The 18,147-nt window shown below is 37.4% G+C and overlaps 2 protein-coding genes across 2 annotated transcripts; one reads left to right on the plus strand and one right to left on the minus strand.

Annotated features, from left to right (window-relative positions):
• Positions 1–885: 885 nt before the first annotated feature.
• Positions 886–2,718, plus strand: LOC132181087 (Pentatricopeptide repeat (PPR) superfamily protein). The gene has a single exon (XM_059594153.2). It carries the CDS (start codon positions 1,325–1,327, stop codon positions 2,357–2,359), a length of 1,035 nt encoding a protein of 344 aa, XP_059450136.1. The 5' UTR covers positions 886–1,324; the 3' UTR covers positions 2,360–2,718.
• Positions 2,719–3,684: 966 nt separating this feature from the next.
• LOC132181088 (Cysteine proteinases superfamily protein) lies at positions 3,685–5,564 on the minus strand. Its single transcript, XM_059594154.2, has 2 exons — positions 4,863–5,564; positions 3,685–4,303 (listed from the first exon to the last, which is right to left on the minus strand). The coding sequence occupies exons 1-2, from the start codon at positions 5,302–5,304 to the stop codon at positions 3,717–3,719; spliced, it is 1,029 nt and encodes a 342-aa protein (XP_059450137.2). The 5' UTR covers positions 5,305–5,564; the 3' UTR covers positions 3,685–3,716.
• Between the last annotated feature and the right edge of the window lie 12,583 nt (positions 5,565–18,147).

Genomic DNA, 18,147 nt, shown 5'->3' on the forward strand with positions numbered 1-18,147 from the left:
GAATTTAACTTACATGCTGTTATTCTTTAACGGGAAATGCTAGAATGCAATTAATTTCCCACAATTTCTCCATAAATGCTGAGGTGGCAAGTCCACTTATAATATTTTATTATTTATTTTTCAAATAAATTAAAATCAAAATAAAAATAAAGAAAAGTTAATAAAAAAACTTAAAAAACTAGAAGGGGGTGGCCGGCCACCCCAGACCGCCAGTTTGGGGTGGCTTCATGGCCCTTTGGGGGTGGTTGAACCACCCCCAAAAGGCCAAAAAAAATTTAAAGTATATTTTTAAAATATGGGTTTGACCCTTATAGGTGGCCGATCCACTCCCAAGGGTCATGGGGATAGTTTTGGCCACTCCCATTCCAGCCATTGGGGGTGGCTTCTGCTAAACCTATTTTAAAAAAAAAAACATTTCAAATTTTTTTTGGCCCTTGGGGGTGGCGATCCACCCCCAAGGGCCATGGGGGTGGCCGGCCACCCCTTAGGGGCTGGCCAGCCACCCCTTCTAGTTTTTTAAGTTTTTTTATCAACTTTTTTTTATTTTTATTTTGATTTTAATTTATTTAAAAAATAAATAATAAAATATTATAAGTGTACTTGCCACCTCAGCATTTATGGAAAAATTGTGGGGAATTGATTGCATTCTAGCATTTCCCTTCTTTAATAACAGCATCCCCACCAGGGCCAACCCAACGCACCACGACCCACTGCCTTCCCAACCAACCCAAATTTCGGTCTACGATCCGTCCGAAACCTAGAAATAGTTTCTGCCCAAGTGCATATGATATCCAACGGCCCCAACCTGAAGCACTGTAGCATCGGAGATCGTTGAGTACGCCATCTAGTCCATAATCCACACTCCCATTTCTTGGCTTCCTGATCATTGTATGCTCTCCGAACCTCTCTTTTGTTCTCTCTCATGCGTGATAGGAATATTCTGCACACTACCTGTTTGACAGTATTGCTCTGAGAAAGCTGGGTTTTTGAATTGCATAAAGGTTTGAGTAATTTTGAATGGTTTTCACTGACTGGAATTTCATTTGCCCAAGCACTACCTGGGCTACGTAATTTTTGTGCAGTTTCTTAAATGGGCTGATTTCGATTTCGCTAATGTTTGCCATAACCAATGCCAAACTCTGCAACCTTCGTTTTGATGAAGCATAACATACTGTTTTTTCATATATGTGTTCGCAAATCTTCTATGTATTGGATCTCCATGTCATAGAATTTTCCAGCTTTTGTCATTAATAAAGACCAAGCTCTGCCGGTTTCTTCTTGTAACAAGCATGTTGCCCCACTAGGATATTAATTTTCTCCAACAATGAATATCATAATGCAAGCAGCAAAGCTTCGCAAATTTCTTTCGCATTTTCGTTATTGTATCTTCCGATTTCCTTCAATTCATGCATACTCCTCACTGCAACCGCTAGAAGAAGCTGTCAAAGCTGCAGTCGAAGTCAAATCCTACCAACAAATTCCTGAACTTGTTTCCTCAAAAGAAGCTTGCCGAAATGGAAATCCATTCTCGTTTCTCTCGACCTTTCCCCTGAACCTCAGAACAAAAATCATTGATGAAATTTTGCAGTCCTTTATCCATCTTAGACCCCGCTCTCGTCCCCATATTGCTTATGCGTGCCTGGTTTCATACACTCTCCAAAGCTCCAAACCCCTCCCTCTTGCACTTGCAATCATCCAAAGAATCCTGCACTCTGGGTGCGTTCCTGTCCCCCAAACTCGCCTCCTCCTGTCCTCTGCATGGCTGGAGCGCCGGTGCCAATCGGAGTCTGTCCCTAACATCCTGGCGGAGATGCAATCAATTGGATATCGTCCTGACTGTGGCACATGTAATTACCTTATATCGTCTCTCTGTGCTGTTGATCAGTTGGCCGAGGCAGTTAAAGTCTTGAAGGGCATGGGTGGGGCAGGATGTGTTCCTGATTTGGAGAGTTATGGCATTGTGATCAATGCAATGTGCAGCATCAGAAAAACTACTGATGCAGCAGAGATGCTGACGGAAATGGTGGTGAAAATGGGATTAACACCAAGGCAGGAAACAGTGGTGAAGGTGGCAGTGGCATTGCAGGCAAACAGAGAGATATGGAAAGCAGTTGAGATGGTTGAATTCTTGGAGAGAGAGGGTTGCACTGTTGGGTTTGAAAGCTATGAGTTGGTCGTTGAGGGTTGCTTGGAGGGTGGTGAGTATTATTTGGCAGGAAAGGTGGTGATGGGGATGATGGAGAGAGGGTTTATACCATATATAAAGGTCAGGCAAAAAGTGGTTGAGAGGCTCATTGGTATTGGCGAATGGGAGCTTGCTTGTGCTGTGAGGCAAAGATTTGCAGAACTAAGGTCTTAGCACATTGTAGGTCTTCTAGGAGTGGGTTAATTTTTAAGTATATTTGCAACAGTTATGTGGAATCTGAACTATGGGTTGTATTTTTTTTCTCGGCCACCTAGCTGCATTACTGTCAATGAAAATTCTGTGCTGCTCATCTCTACATACAATGCTCAAGAGGGTGTTGGAGTTGAAACCCATTGTGCTGTGCAGTTACAGCAGAACAAGTTTGTGTTTTTCAAAGACACACTATATGTAAAATTATGAAACTTTGGCAGGAGAAAACATGCTCATTATGCGCGTTATAATGAACATTATTTATATTTTCAAAAATCTAGACTGAGATTGAGAATCAAGAGTGTTAATGGAAGGCTTCTGTTGATTTGTCCAATTCATGTCTTCTTTTTCTTTCTGCAAATTGATCGATCCAAAGCTTCTATTGGTTTGCCAATTTGTTTATGGATTGCTTTCCCCTTTCAGACTTAAAGAAGTTGTTAACCCAACTAAGCAAAGCCTTAGCCCAATTACTTTGAGTCTGTAAGTTCAGTAGAACTGATTCCATCTACACTTCTTTGTAGATAAGTGTGATGGACGGAAGCATGATGTTGATGACAAGAGACCCACATCCTCCTTGAAATCTGCCTTTTCATCCTTATATTAGTCATTTGATGTGTATCATAGAAATCTCATGAAGTTTCTATTGTAATAAGAGCTTTATGAAGTCATGCTTAATCGTAGTGTCATGGTGACAGTAGCTTGTGTTTATTGGTGTTAGGTATTTGAATTGGCTAATTCAGTGACAAAATAATTATGTATGCAAGTTGTTTTGGGGACAATTTGATTGAGCCATAGTTGCGAAGTATTTTCCAAGAAGCTCATCTGTAATGGCATCTGAAGAGCGTGGATACGAGGTGGTGTGTGAGGACCACTGGGATGCTCGTCTGATGTATGCACATACAAGATATTCAGAGAAGACCTAGAAGATGTGGTTAAGCCTAAACAATCATAATAGATGACCTATATAATGTGATTAAGTTTAATCAAATCAAGGAAATGATTAAATCAGAATTTCTTTAATTGGAGTTAGAATCGGATTTGATTAAATTTCATATTCTGCACTCGTCTCAGTATTTTAACCATAACTTTCGGCTACCATGCTTTGTATAAATATCAAATCCGATATTTATACAATGATACTTGGCCCATATCATTTCCCCTACCATGCTTTGTATAAATATCACATGTTCGTAATTTAAGTTCCATAGTTGCATCTTTTATTTGAAGTTTACATAAAATTATTACTTGAAATTAACTAAGCTAACTTCCTGTTGTTCTACAACCAGAAAACGCCAAATTAACCAACTAGGCTGTGCAGTCCTTAAAGAGGGTAGCTAGCCTCCATGGCAATGCCGCAAATTCCTTCCTTCTCTATGGAATCACGGTTCATTCTTATATAACCAGATTTGCCCCAGCCAGTGCCCCATGAATTCTTCACAAGCCAGTACTTTCTACCACCATCTTCTCCATAGCCTACTGCTGCGACTCCATGATTGAGTTGGTTTCCACACTGGCCGGTGAAGATACCTTTTGAATAGAATTGAAAGTCATAACTTCCAGCATCTATGGCAACAGAGACAGGTTGCTTAGCAACAGCTGCTTGTAGGCGTTTCTCATCATTGGCAGGTACATTCTCATAGCCGCTTATTGTCACTGAATGCTTTTTTTCTTTGGTTTTGTCGCAGCGGCCTTGTGATCCTTGGTAAGGATAATCTCCTTCTCTGGTGAGTCCACCATTCTTTTTGATAAACCCAAATGCTTTGTCCATGTATCCACCATTGCAGCCTTGGTTATAGGAGTCACTATCACAGTCCACAAGCTCTTGTTCTGACAGAGATATCAAATTTCCTTTTTTGATTTTACTGATACCTTCCACAGCTGCCACCGCAGAGAATGCCCAACAGCTTCCTGAATCAAAAGGTCGGTATTATCAGATCTTGTTTTTCTGCAACCTTTGGGATTAAAATCTGCCAATATTAGCTTAAAAATCTAAAAAACAGCCTTCGCAATTTTAGTAGCCATACTATTAGTAAATGTGTATGTATCAAAAACTGTATTGAAGTTGGGGCTTGGGCATCATGATGCTAGTTGGAATTTATTAAAACATATATCTCATGGAAGAGCCTCTGGTAACAGCTGAAACTAGTCTGATGGCCTATTTCATCATCATCATCATCAATATCTTTGCGTTATGGTTGTTGTTGTCGCCTTGTTATCCTTATTGTTACTGTAAAAAAGACTCAGGCATTTACTCCAAATGTGGAAGCCTATTTTCCTGAATTCTCAAGTATCGTAATGGCTCAAAGATATTCCAATGGAACTGAATTAGGTATATAACCAAATATTTAGTTCAAAAGTTAAAAAATAAAATAAAACAATAATATATTTTTGGCAATAAATTATTCTTAATTTCTTTAACTATGCACTTAAAGTTCAAATTTAGTCTGGGAAAAACATGATTTCCTACCGCATTGGCCTTGATTCTTAACTGGAGTAACAGCGCCTTTCTTTCTCCAATCCACGCTAATTGGCAATTTCTCCTTTGTGTCATAGCTGAAGTTTGTCTTTGCATGCGACGTGGTTTGAAATCCCAAGTAGGTAGCTATGAACTCTTCATTTGTCATGTCTGCAAATATATTATCAGTGACCTTGAATGATAAATTTTGAGAATTGATATAGTGGATGAGCTGGACATTAGATTGGTAAATGCCAAAACGCAATTCCCATTCCTCATCATTCTTGTATCTTCGGCCATGCTTTTTCACCCAGCTTTCATACCTCTCTCTTATGGCTTTTGGCTCATACACTGTAGGCCTGTGCTGCTCAGAACATGCCCTGAAGGGTATCCATAGAATCCACACAATCAAAACAATGAAGCTGGCATTTCTTAATGTATTCGGAGTTTCCATGGCTAACTTATAATGTAGATAAAGAATGGGGTATATATTATGTCTGGCTAGTATGCTTATAACTGAAATAAAATCCTAACGCGTAAAGTTCCATGTTTAAATTGGCTACGTTTTGCAGCTCATTTATGCTTGCTCATACATTTCAGGTGTTTTAGTTGTGTTGTATTTTTCTGATTTGCTTTGTTCATGTCTTTTGTGCTTCTGAGTTTTAACAAGGCAAGTCATTTATGGTCCAATGTCCCAGTAGGGCAGCTAAGGTATCCAGGTTGGGTGTATATTTGGGTAAGCTTAAGATGGCTCACTCATCTAACTTGAATCAATTGCAAGTTTTCTTTATAAAGCTATAAGCTGGTTTCTTTAGGATTGTTGGCTCTGAGCCTCTGATGTCGCTATTTCTTTAGACCTGAATTGCCGGCAAAGAGCCATATATCTCACAAGATTCTGCCGTGGTAATGAACTGGGGCTTAAAAAGTGTTTGAAAAATTCACAGATTAAAGATAATTATTGACTGATAGATTTTTATTTCTTAGTAAAAAGCAGGGTAGGAGAGGGCGACTAACTATGATACTCTACCTGAGCGTGATCATAATAACACCTATTTATTGAAAATTAATGACAAAAAGAATTTAGATGATAAGAAATCGCAGGTGTTCCCTCAAGCCGGATTGAGCAAACTTGACCCAATTCTTGCAAGGTATCAGTGGGACCCAAGACGTTTAACATTAGTCAGGTTTGTGTGGGGATATCTCATTGCAAGATTCGAATTCATGCCCTAATTTGTGTCCAAGCACTTGAAATTTTTCTTAAGACTACTGAACTACCACTTATGAAATCTTGTTTAAACATCTTCTTTAGTTAAGCTATGATAACAGCAGCAACGCCACAATTAAAGCACAATTCCATTGAAACATTCTTTTAATTTTTTTTTTTATTCTTTCCTTGAGAGGAGAGAGAATGTTAAGAGATATTTTAATACTTTCTTTTCATATTTAGTGAGTGAAAAACATTATAATAGCTCACCAAATATTTTTCTAATTTGTGAGTTGGATACAACTCATTTTGATCCAATTTTAGCATATGGCTAGCCAAAATAAAATTTGAAGGATTTTGACTTGCCAAATGAGAATGCTTGTGGTATTAATGCTTGATGGATACCAAATAAGTCCAGGATTGAAGAAGACTGAAGACCAGATTGATCAAAAGGCCCATTGCCATGATAAGAGCCCAAGAGAGGCCTATCATCACAAGAGACACAGGCAGGCACGAGAGGAGCCTGTGAGAGCCTAATATAAGGCGCCTTCCTCGGTTCCTCTACCACACTTAGGTATATGGGTGTAAAAAACAAACCGGAAAACCGGGACCGTAACCGAAAAACTGGAAAACCGATTTGAAATTGGTTGGGAAAAATTGGTAACAGGAGTGCCTGGTTCCAGTTACTAGTTTTAGAGTTTTTAAATACCTAGTTATAACAGGGCCACAATAAGAGCCCAAGAGAGGCCCATCATTATGAGAGACACAGGCAGGCCCAAGAGGAGCCTGTGAGAGCCTAATATAAGGCCCCTTCCTCGGTTCCTCTACCACACTTAGGTACATGGGTGTAAAAAACAAACCAGAAAACAGGGACCGTAACCGAAAAACCAAAAAACCTATTTGAAATTGGTTGGAAAAAATTGGGGTGCCTGGTTTCAGTTACCGATTTTAGAGTTTTTAAATATCTGGTTATAACAGGGTAATCAGGTGTGTATATATATATATTTTTTCGAATTTAGTATATTTATTAATATAATTTTTTTTAAAAAAATAATAATAAATGGGGCACAAAATAGTTAAAATAAGCCAAAAAAATTAGGCTCAATACCTAAAATAAACCAAAAATACAAAAAAGCTTAAAAAACTGACTACTCAATTCGGATAACCAGGTATCAATTGGAATCAACCAATTATTATATAACCAGTTAACTGAGTACCCGATTTTGGTTCTAGTTTTAAAAAATAAAAAATAAAAAATTAGATACTCCAGTTTTGATTTTCAGTTTTGACCAATAATCAAGAACCAAAATGGAGTTTTCACCCCCTACTCAGGTATGTTGGACAGCTTGGAAAAAAAAAAAAAAAAAAAAATCAACCGCTCAGAGGATGGAGAGATACGGCTGCATGAATCTTTCAATGGTGTCAAATCAAAATAAAGGAGGCATATTAAGGGGATAGCAGAGACTTTGCCTTTGGTATTGCCAATTTGCCATGCCTATATGCTTCAGGCTTTCACCTTTCTGGATCGAAGGAATGTACTCTCTCACTTGTCAGCTAAAAGATATATATATATTCCTATGCACTTCACCCCCATATAGGCTTTACATATTTCCCACGTCACCACCACAAAATAGTCCACTACTCTCTGGTAAAAGGACATTGTACCACCTGCATTTCTGTAAACCCGTTACGCGTACGAAAAGTGATCTATATGCACAATGTGACTGAGCCCCCATTTTATTTTTGTTTGTTTTGTTTTTTCAAATCAAGCTCATCAAAATTCGCATTTCTTGAGTAGGTAATTGGGATTTCAAGAAATTATATTGAAGGGAGATGCTGGAAAATTGTGAATGTTGTAAAGGGAATAGATCAATATTAGAGTGAATTTGGCCATATGTGGATGGGATTAAAGTTTCATCGAATAAGATGAGACTTTGGCAAATTTATCGTGTATAGAGATGCCAATTTTGTTGTTTATGAATTAGGGTACGTCTGAGTGTGTATTTGAGAGGTTTAAAAGTGAGTTTAACATTTAAAAAATTTGTTTGAAAAAAAAAAAAAACAAACTTGTTTGGTAAAAAAAATTAAAAAGCGCTTTTAAGAGTTCAAAAAACTCAAAAATAGCAAAAACACACTTTTGATAAAAGCTTAAAAACGAAATTTTTGTCAAAAAGCGTTTTTTAACTTAAAAGCTATATTTCACAAACATAATCTCAAATATGCTCTTAGTAAAGGAATAGTCACCCATGTCATAAATCAAGTTTAATTAGAAGATAACAGCTTTAGAGCCTGTTTGAGATTGCGTTTGAGAAATATAACTTTTACGTCAAAAAAAGCTTTTAAGAAAAATCTTCAATTTTAAACTTTTGCCAAAAGTGCGTTTTGGTCATTTTTAGGCTTTTAGGGCCCTTAAAAGCACTTTTAAATTTTTTTACCAAATGAGTACTTTTTTTTTTTTTTTTTTTTTTTTTTTCCAAACAGACTTTTTGAGTATTAAAAGCACTTTTAAGCTACTCAAACGCAATCTCAAACATGCCCTTAGTAAACTTAATTTATTGAAAGGGTATGCTGGCAAGTATGTGGTAGAAAATTCTAAACCCTTGTGATATCATAATTACATGAACAATCCCCAAACCTTTATTATTAACAAGTTTTACAAGTTTTATTCTTTTAAATATTTTTAAGGGATAAATATAAAATTAGTTTTTGTGGTTACACCGATTTGCAATAAAGTTCATGTGGTATATAAATATTTTTAAAGCTCTTTGTGTTATAAAATAATTATAATAATAAATAAGTCATTCCAACTAACTTTTTTTTTTTTTTTTTTTTTAATGAAGACCGTTAAAAGTCATGTTAGCATAAATCAAATCATGACATATTACTCATAATATATATATATATATATATATATATATATATAATAGGTTAACTAACATGAAATTTATATTGTAAGTGTTCAACTTCTCTAATTACATCCTCACTGACGTCACCTAATTTCCATGCGAACCATAAGAATGCTATTTCGAAAATCCATAGTGGATTGCAACTATGGTATGTAAAAATTTGAGGGTGGTTCAGCCACCCTCCATTTGGCCAAAGAGAGTGGCTCGACAGTCCTTAATTTTAGTTTATTTTTTTTTAATTTAATATTATGATTTTTTTAATTTAGATATTTATATTATTAAAAGTGACACATGTCATAATTCGATTGGTGCTGATGTGATATTTAATGGTTTCTGTAAAAAAAAAAATTAGGCAAAAGTTAGGTGTAAAGACCTATTTGTTATTTTTGCATCCACAAAGAACTGCCAAGATATTTTTATACCGAAGTAGTGTTATCACATGGACTAATTTAACATTTCTCTCTATTTTTAATCACAAAAAATGTGTGTGTGAGAGAGAGAAAGAGAGAGGGAGAGAAGCAATCGAAATTTTTATTAATATCCCCCACGAAGGTGCTTTCCTTTAGATGGAAGGCGGCTAATATTATTGTAAAACATTTTGTCTAATCATGAGTAGTGGGTGCCCAAACAGTTGGACAAATAAAAGAAGATAAATTGAGCAAAGGGGAAGATGGAACGTGCACAAACACAAGAGAGGGGAAAAAGGACATATGCCCAACATGTGGGTGTGGTTTGGGAACAAAGCAAGGAAAGCTTAAGAGTGTGCAAATGATTCACATGGCATGATCCTTCACAAGCCGCCATCCATTTCTTTCTCTCTCACACCTCATTACCCAAATCTCACATTCCCAACCTTATCTCAATCCTATTTTCATATTTTTAATACCATGATGGCTTGCTTGTCCCTTGCATGGCTGCCACACCCACAGCCTGTACAATTGGACTTATGTTTTATTAATTCTAACAAAGGTTAGAGTATTGTTGATTATGTCATTACAAATTTTATTTTTTCATTAGTTTTAGTCATTAAATTATTAGCATGAATGGTACTGATATTGTCAGTGAAGTACCCAAATGTTGAAGGGCTCAATGGGCCTAGTTGAGGGTCAGTTGGCCCAAAGATAGCCTCAGACCATGTTTAGGGCCCGGACTCACAAAGCGGTATACATATGTGGTGGACTAGAATTCTTTTATTTCCATACGCCCCCAAACGGTAATATAATTTGTTGGAACAACTGGATCATATTCTATCACTGGCTCATTGGGTATAATTAGTTTATGTGGGCTTGGGGACAAATAAGTTGTGAAGGGTATTTTGAGGTTTTCCAAAACACTTATAATTAGGGTTTTCTTATAAATATATTATGTTGTAACCCTAATTCATTAAATGGAAAAATATAGCCGCACTCTCTCCTGTGGACGTAGGCACATTGCCGAACTACGTAAATCTGTGTCTTAACTCTCTCTTGATCTCTCTCTTTTTGATTTCATATTATTCATCATTGTTGTGCACTATAACAACATAATTCTATAAGGAGAAATGCTAGTGGTCAATAAGTTCTCTATATTTAGCCCCTATTATCTTACAATCAACCATTGAATTTGTGGGATCCACCAATGACTTATGTGAAATTTATATAAGTTTACAAATCCAATGGTTGATTGTAAGGGAATATTATTAACCCATAGCATTTCTCTTCTATAAGGAATGTTATCTGCCTAAATTTGTTCGATAAGAAAAGGACCGATTGGGGCACTCTCTCAAAAGGTAAGTAAGCTATGAGCCTTAACTGCCTTACTCGTTTTGATAAATATTATTTATTCTTTGATTATTATTATTATTATTATTATTATTATAGAACAATGGACATATACAATTATATTCTTATATGACATATATGTGTGATTGTATATTAAATGATTATATGCACGTGAGATTCTTAAGATGAATTGTATTTGAGTTATGGTGTGGTTTGTGTGGATATTGCAAAAGATCATGTTCAAAAGTCCTTACGACTTATAAAATAAATTGTTTGTAGTCGTAAATGGAACTGAAAACTCCATCTAGACTATAACATATTGAACATTAACAACTTATCTTGATTAGTATAAATGTTGTCATAGCGAATGATGTATCACTACGAGAATCAATTTTTTTGGTCACGGACCAATAGTAACGTGTATATAGGGTTAACACGTTACTAAAGTGTTGTAACGTGTCTCTTGTAATGTGTATGGCGGGTTGCGATATTGGACGTAACTATTTGAAGTTTTGTAACATGTTAGAATCTGACACGTTACCAAATGGTAATGTGTTAGAAATTAACACATTACAATTAATTTGTAACGTGTTGGTTTCTACCATGTTACCAAATGGTAATGTGGTAGATAATGCCACATTACCACGGGTGGTAACGTGGCTTGTTGTGCCACGTTACAACAAGTTGTAATGTGGCAGTTAATGCCACGTTACCACCTGTGGTAACGTGGCAGTGTATGCCATGTCACTAAAGTTCACAGTGATTTTTTTTTTTTTTTTTTGTAATTTTCTCCTGATAATCAGACCTCGACAGGTCGTATACGTTACGACCTCGACACCTGATATACGAGTTACATATAACGACAACCCAATAATCAATAATCCAACATCAATAATCAATAATCCAACCTCAACATCAATAATCAAGATTCAACCCAATAATCAAAATCCAACATCAATATAACCACAATTTAACGTTATATAACTAAAATGGAGTGTAACTAACTTTATACAAACAACTAATGTGCAAATATGTAATAAAAAGTAAAATACAATACAACTAACGTTATACACAAATACAAAAAACATAAGCCTTAAACAAACACCGGATACACAAATCATCGTGACGCCATATCTTCGCCGCACTAACTGCAAAAGATAAAACAAACAATCAATCAGCTAATTAATTGACATTTGTGATATAATATTTTAAACTCATAGTAGATGAGCAATGTCAAAGTAAGTGAGAAAACAATTGAATAATTGTCACATATACAATCTCGACATACATATTAACTATGTATGCACAAACACATATTAACTATACAAAGCACAAACACAAACACATATTAACTGTACAAACAATACATGTTTATTCAGTGAGACAGCTTCAACAAATATGGTAAGATTAACTATACAAAGCTTCAAGCTCCAAGCACACACACACACACACATATATATATTATATATATATATATATATACTTACCGGGTGCCTGAACGACGGGTATAATGTATTGGCAAACGAGACTTCTGACGAACCGGCGTCTGATGTTGGGTTTCATTGTGATCGTCCTCAGCTTCTACTCTTACGTCATCTACACATATTACGTTACAATTGTGTTATATACATACAATTGTGTTAGATACGAACAAAGTTTATTTGACTCATAAGATAACCGTGTCAATCAAATAAAAACAATAAAAATATATTGTTACATGATCGGCTATCAACTGAGGATCTTACAATCACTCGGGCTGGGAACTCCGTATCTTGCGGATTCCGGATAGTCGTCACCTCCGGATCGGAGCCCATACGTCTCGACCCCTCAATGCTGGGAATCTGGGCCTCATACACTACCATTTGAGCAGCCATCTGAGTAGCCACCTGCTCAGCTACCCGCGCAATCACCGCCGCAGTAATCGCCTCACATATATGTGCACGTCGGCTTATAGCATTTACTCTAAATCTATAGGATTTCATGAACTCAGATGTGAAGTATAAGTTACTTTAATGTATCAAATAGTGAGACTTATCATCGGTCAAAATAACCTCGATACATTGGGTAATCGCATGTAGCATCGTAAGAACACTTGCTTCAAGAAGGAATCCAATTAATCTTTTGTTAGAGAACAAAGTGATAGGATTAATTTCCTAACATTTACAACACTTAGTGAAACTTAGGGTTTGAGGTCTTACCTTGATTAACAAAGAAATCAAAGGTTTTGGTCTACAGAACTTCATTTCGTTGCTTAGAATCCTCCAACAAGTAAAGCCCTAAAGATATTGTAAATTAATTGTTACGTTCAAGAAATATAGCTCAACTAACTCAAAACTAGGGTGTACAAATTTACCTTAACCATTCGATGAAAATGAATCTCTAACACTAAGAATTGTGTTTTCGGTGCTAGATTTTACTTTTAAAACCTCTTAGAGATTAATCACCTAACTATCCACAAACTCTAGGAGAGCTAGGGGAAGTGATAGGCTGAGAGAGAGGAAAATGAGCTAAAAACTCGATAGTAGAACTCTATGGTCTAGCGTTTGAACTAAAAAATGCCTAGTTTGAACTCCCCTTTGTGAAATGCCTCAGAAATCCTAAAACATTGCTTGCAGTTCAAACCTGTATAAGTCCCCGTTCGAATTGCACTCTTAGCAACATGCTAGTTCGAACTGTGCACAGCAATACAATCCAGTTGTCTTATTTATTTAATTCAAATACAATAAGTTACCAAATTATTTCCTTGGTGTTACAAGGAGGAGGATGGAGTGGGGTGAAGCCACTCTTTCCTCCCCAATAAGGAGTGGCTCACGCAATGAGTCCCAACAAAGTGGATGGATCATGCGACCACCCTCCAATAATGGGCCTGACACTTGTGGCTAGCTCCCAACAAAAGGTGTAGTTTACAAAATCACCCCTTCTGCTTTGCGGCTACCCCTCAATATTGGGGGTAGCTCGAACGAATGAGCATCCTCACTACAAGAAAGTTGTTCATTAGGGGCGACTTATTAGGGGCGACTAAAAAGTCGCCCCTAATACTCAACTATTAGGGGCGACTTTCAAAGTCGCCCCTAATAGTTCCATATTAGCGTCCACCTACTAGTGGACGCTAATAATGGGTCGAAAATTGGACTATTAGCGTCCAATTTACAGTGGACACTAATAAGTCGACCCTAATATACGCGCGGGAATTATCCGAGAGGCCGGAAAAATTTAAGCGGCGAAAAAAAAACTTTTAGGGTCGATAATAGTCGACCCTAATAATTAACAAATTGCGTCCACTTAAGTGGACGCTATAAGCTGAAAATAATAATAATAATAATAATAATAATAATAATAATAATATCACATAAAAGCTCAATAGGGTCGACTTTCATCGTCGACCCTAATAGTTAGTTATTAGGGTCGACAAAAGTCGACCCTAAAGAGTCAGTAGTAAATCAAAAAAAAAATAAAAAATTAAAATAGATGACCAATAGCGTCCACTCTAAGTGGACGCTGAAGATACATCATTAGGGTCGACTTTTATAGTCGACCCTAATGCTTATGTATTAGGGTCCACAAAAGTCGCCCCTAAAGAGTCGGTAGTAAATTAAAAAAATAAATAAAAAAATTAAAATAGATGACCAATAGCGTCCACTCTAAGTGGACGCTGAAGATGCATCATTAGCGTCGACTTTTATAGTCGACCCTAATGCTTATGTATTAGGGTCCACAAAAGTCGCCCCTAAAGAGTCGGTAGTAAATCAAAAAAAAAATTAAAAATTAAAATAGATGACCAATAGCGTCCACTCTAAGTGGACGCTGAAGATACATCATTAGGGTCGACTTTTAAAGTCGACCCTAATGCTTATGTATTAGGGTCGACTCTAAAGAGTCGGTAGTAAATCAAAAAAAAAAATTAAAAATTAAAATAGATGACCAATAGCGTCCACTCTAAGTGGACGCTGAAGATACATCATTAGGGTCGACTTTTAAAGTCGACCCTAATGCTTATGTATTAGGGTCGACAAAAGTCGACCCTAAAGAGTCGGTAGTAAATCAAAAAAAAAATTAAAAATTAAAATAGATAACTAATAGCGTCCACTCTAATTGGACGCTGAAGATACCTCATTAGCGTCGACTTTTAAAGTCGACGCTAATGCTTATGTATTAGGGTCGAAAAGACTCGACCCTAAAGAGTCGGTAGTAAATCAAAAAAATAAATAAAAAATTAAAATAGATGACCAATAGAGTGGAAGTGGACGCTGAAGATACATCATTAGGGTCGACTTTTAAAGTCGACCCTAATGCTTATGTATTAGGGTCGACAAAAGTGGACCCTAAAGAGTCGGTAGTAAATCAAAAAAAAAATAAAAAATAAAAAAAGATAACGAATAGCGGCCACTCTAAGTGGACGCTGAAGATGCCTCATTAGGGTCGACTTTTAGAGTTGACCCTAATGCTTATGTATTAGAGTCGACAAAAGTCGACCCTAAAGAGTCCGTAGTAAATCAAAAAAAAAATTAAAAATTAAAATAGATGACTAATAGCGTCCACAATAAGTGAACGCTGAAGATACCTCATTAGGGTCGACTTTTAAAGTCGACCCTAAAGAGTCGGTAGTAAATCAAAAAAAAATAAAAAATCTGTTATTGCAATCGATCGCACCTTGGGTGCGATCGATCTTAATAACAGAATGTTGAAATCCAATATTCGATTACTGCGATCGATCGTAACCATGGTGCGACCGATCACAATAACAGAAAGTTGGATTTCAACATTCTGTTACTGCGATCGATCGCACACAAGGTGCGATCGATCGCAGTAACAGAATGTTGGAATCAAACTTTCTGTTATTGCGATCGGTCGCACACAAGGTGCGATCAATCGTAGAAACAGAATGTTGAAATCCAACTTTCTGTTATTGCAATCGGTCGCACCCATGCAGAAAGGCTCAAATATATATATATATTTTATTGCTGCCCAATAACGTCTACTAAAATTGTGTATATATATATCACTGCATTATTTTAAATTTTTAAATAAAGTGACACAATATGCACCGTCGATTCCATCCTCCTAAAGAAAGATTTTAAATTGTATATATTTGCCATTTGGTTAGTTGTTACATTTGGACTAATTTGAAGAGTTAATTCTCATTTCATAATTCATATTAAATTTTACAGATCTAATAGTGTATATATATTATATGAAGAATATATTGATACCTTATGGAAAGATTTTACACTGTTAAATATAACAAAATAAAATCTAAACCGTAAAATAATTCATCTCAGTTTTAAGTGAAAATATATTGATACCTTGCAATTCAAAAACCGGCCATGTGCAAATACGGGGTCATTCCCATAAGAAAACACAAAAGCAAGTCAAAAGAAACAAAACTAAAGACAAATAAAAAGATTAACTTAAAACATACTAAACAAAATAAAAAGGGTAAACTATGGGGTGCCTCCCATGAGCGCTAAGTTTAATGTCTTCAGCCAGACGATAGTCCCTGCTTACAGTTGTCTAGAAGATGATGCTCCTGCAGATGGTGGTGGCAACCGGTTGACAATGGACTGCATCAATTCTTCTAAGGCGCCTAGGCGTTTGTCCATCAATTCGTTATTTTTCCGAGCCTCCTTTCTTTGGCCAGCCAACTCTCTCCGAAGGCCCGCTATTTCTTCACTAAGTGAGCGGTTTCGTGCTTCACGAAAAATTCTCGGGGCCTCCTCCTCAGCTGTCTCTGAATGGTTCATCTTCGGCCATTGGGTCGGCCTCATACTCTTCCGCAGCAGCTGCTGGTGCTGGAGCTACCTGGGGCATGTGGGAGAGGCTCTTGTTCCATTGGCGAATGCCAAATATGGGAGTAGTAGTGACTGGTTCATCAGCTGCGGTACCCTTGACGCCTTTCTTCCGGAGGATGTAGGAGATTAAGTATGGGAAAGGCAACCCCCATGAATGTGTGGACCCCGCTCCTCCAACGTGCACCCCATTCCAAAATTTGTAAATTTGCCTCTAAATTATGTCGGGAATGGAGTACCAAGCACCTTTATGGAAGGCGTAGAGTGCTTGAAGAAATTGATCCCGCCTCTGACTTTTGTGCCCCAAGGGAAACGCATTACGGTGTAATACGGAGTCCACAAACCAAAGCCGTTGAGGTAGCTTTGATCGGCTAGCGGCATTATGGTGGGCATCGGCATATATCCCTTCGCACATGTCGTCAATAATTTCCGCCACGTAGAAGCTGTCTGGTTGGTCAGCAAGTTGTGCGGCTTCTGGAGGTTGCTCATCATTGCATTGAAGGGCAGCAGCAATGTCGGCCCGTGTTATGTCAATAGCTTTGCCTTGCACTTTCGAAGAGAGGGCAGCTATCTTCCTGCAGTCATGAGATAGGTGGACATAAAACTCGATCACCAATTTTCTGTAAGCAGTGGGGGTGACCGGCTTGAAAAGCTTCTTTAGCCCCCGTCGCTTGAACTCGGCGACCGCCCATTGAGTCCCCTCAAGATTTTCAAAGTCTTCGCGAATGGCGAAAGTGGTCTCGAATAGCAGCTCCCGTTCCTCAAAAGTGGGCGGGGGAGAAATGGCTCGGGTATCAGACCCTCGGGAGGACGAAGCTCGAGTTCTTGGCATGATGAGCTTGATTGGGGACTTTTGTCGAACACCTGGCGTGCACTAGAGATAGGCAAAATTGTAAAACAACACAACTTCGCTCAAAACCCCCTGCAAAAACATCCAAATCCAACCACAACAAAGCAATGTGGGTGGATGAACACCCACAATTGCAGAAATATGAGAAAAAAAAATCTCGTGAATGTGCTCGTGGTTGGGGTGTTGATGGGATTGGGGAATGGGGTGTAAAGTAAAGGTGGTGAAAAGTACCTGGTATGGTTGCCGGAGAAGACAACCGTGTGGTGGTTGTGTGGTAGAAGTGATTAAAAATGGTGGACGAGTGTTGTGCCGGAGGTGCGTGGACCAAGCCTTGGAGAGGTGTACGGCGCAGGGGGGAAGAAGAAAATTTTTGTGGGGGGTGGGGGGAAAGTGACCTAAAATAGGTCACGTGGTGTGCTGTCCGAGTGCGATCGATCGCACACATAGTGCGATCGATCGCACTCGGCCAAGGATGTGCGTGTTGATTCTGTGATTGCGATCGATCGCACCCAATGTGCGATCGATCGCAATCACAGAATCACCATACATACATATATATATATATATATATATATATATATATATATATATATATATATATATATATATATATATATATATATTTTATGCAATTATTATTTTTTTTAATTTTTATTGCATAATGTACAACAACTTCGATCATGATATGATCAAATGTGAGATCAAACTTGAAACAATTGAAATTGAATGTTTGATTAGACATCCAATTGGTCCAACCTAGTGCATTCGTTCGATCGATCGTGATAACATCA

The sequence above is a fragment of the Corylus avellana genome, chromosome 5, assembly GCF_965113065.1.
Source record: "Corylus avellana chromosome 5, dhCorAvel1.hap1.2, whole genome shotgun sequence".
In the NCBI taxonomy this organism is placed as follows: Eukaryota; Viridiplantae; Streptophyta; class Magnoliopsida; order Fagales; family Betulaceae; genus Corylus; species Corylus avellana.

What these genes read in the sequence shown, in the direction of transcription:
- LOC132181087 (XM_059594153.2), top strand. Translation starts at nt 1,325, where the DNA reads ATGAATATCATAATGCAAGCAGCAAAGCTTCGCAAATTTCTTTCGCAT.
- LOC132181088 (XM_059594154.2), bottom strand. Translation starts at nt 5,304, where the DNA reads ATGGAAACTCCGAATACATTAAGAAATGCCAGCTTCATTGTTTTGATT. An exon ending in TAAGAATCAAGGCCAATGCG is followed by an intron (nt 4,304 to 4,862) that starts GTAGGAAATCAT and finishes CTTTTGATTCAG; the next exon opens with GAAGCTGTTGGGCATTCTCT.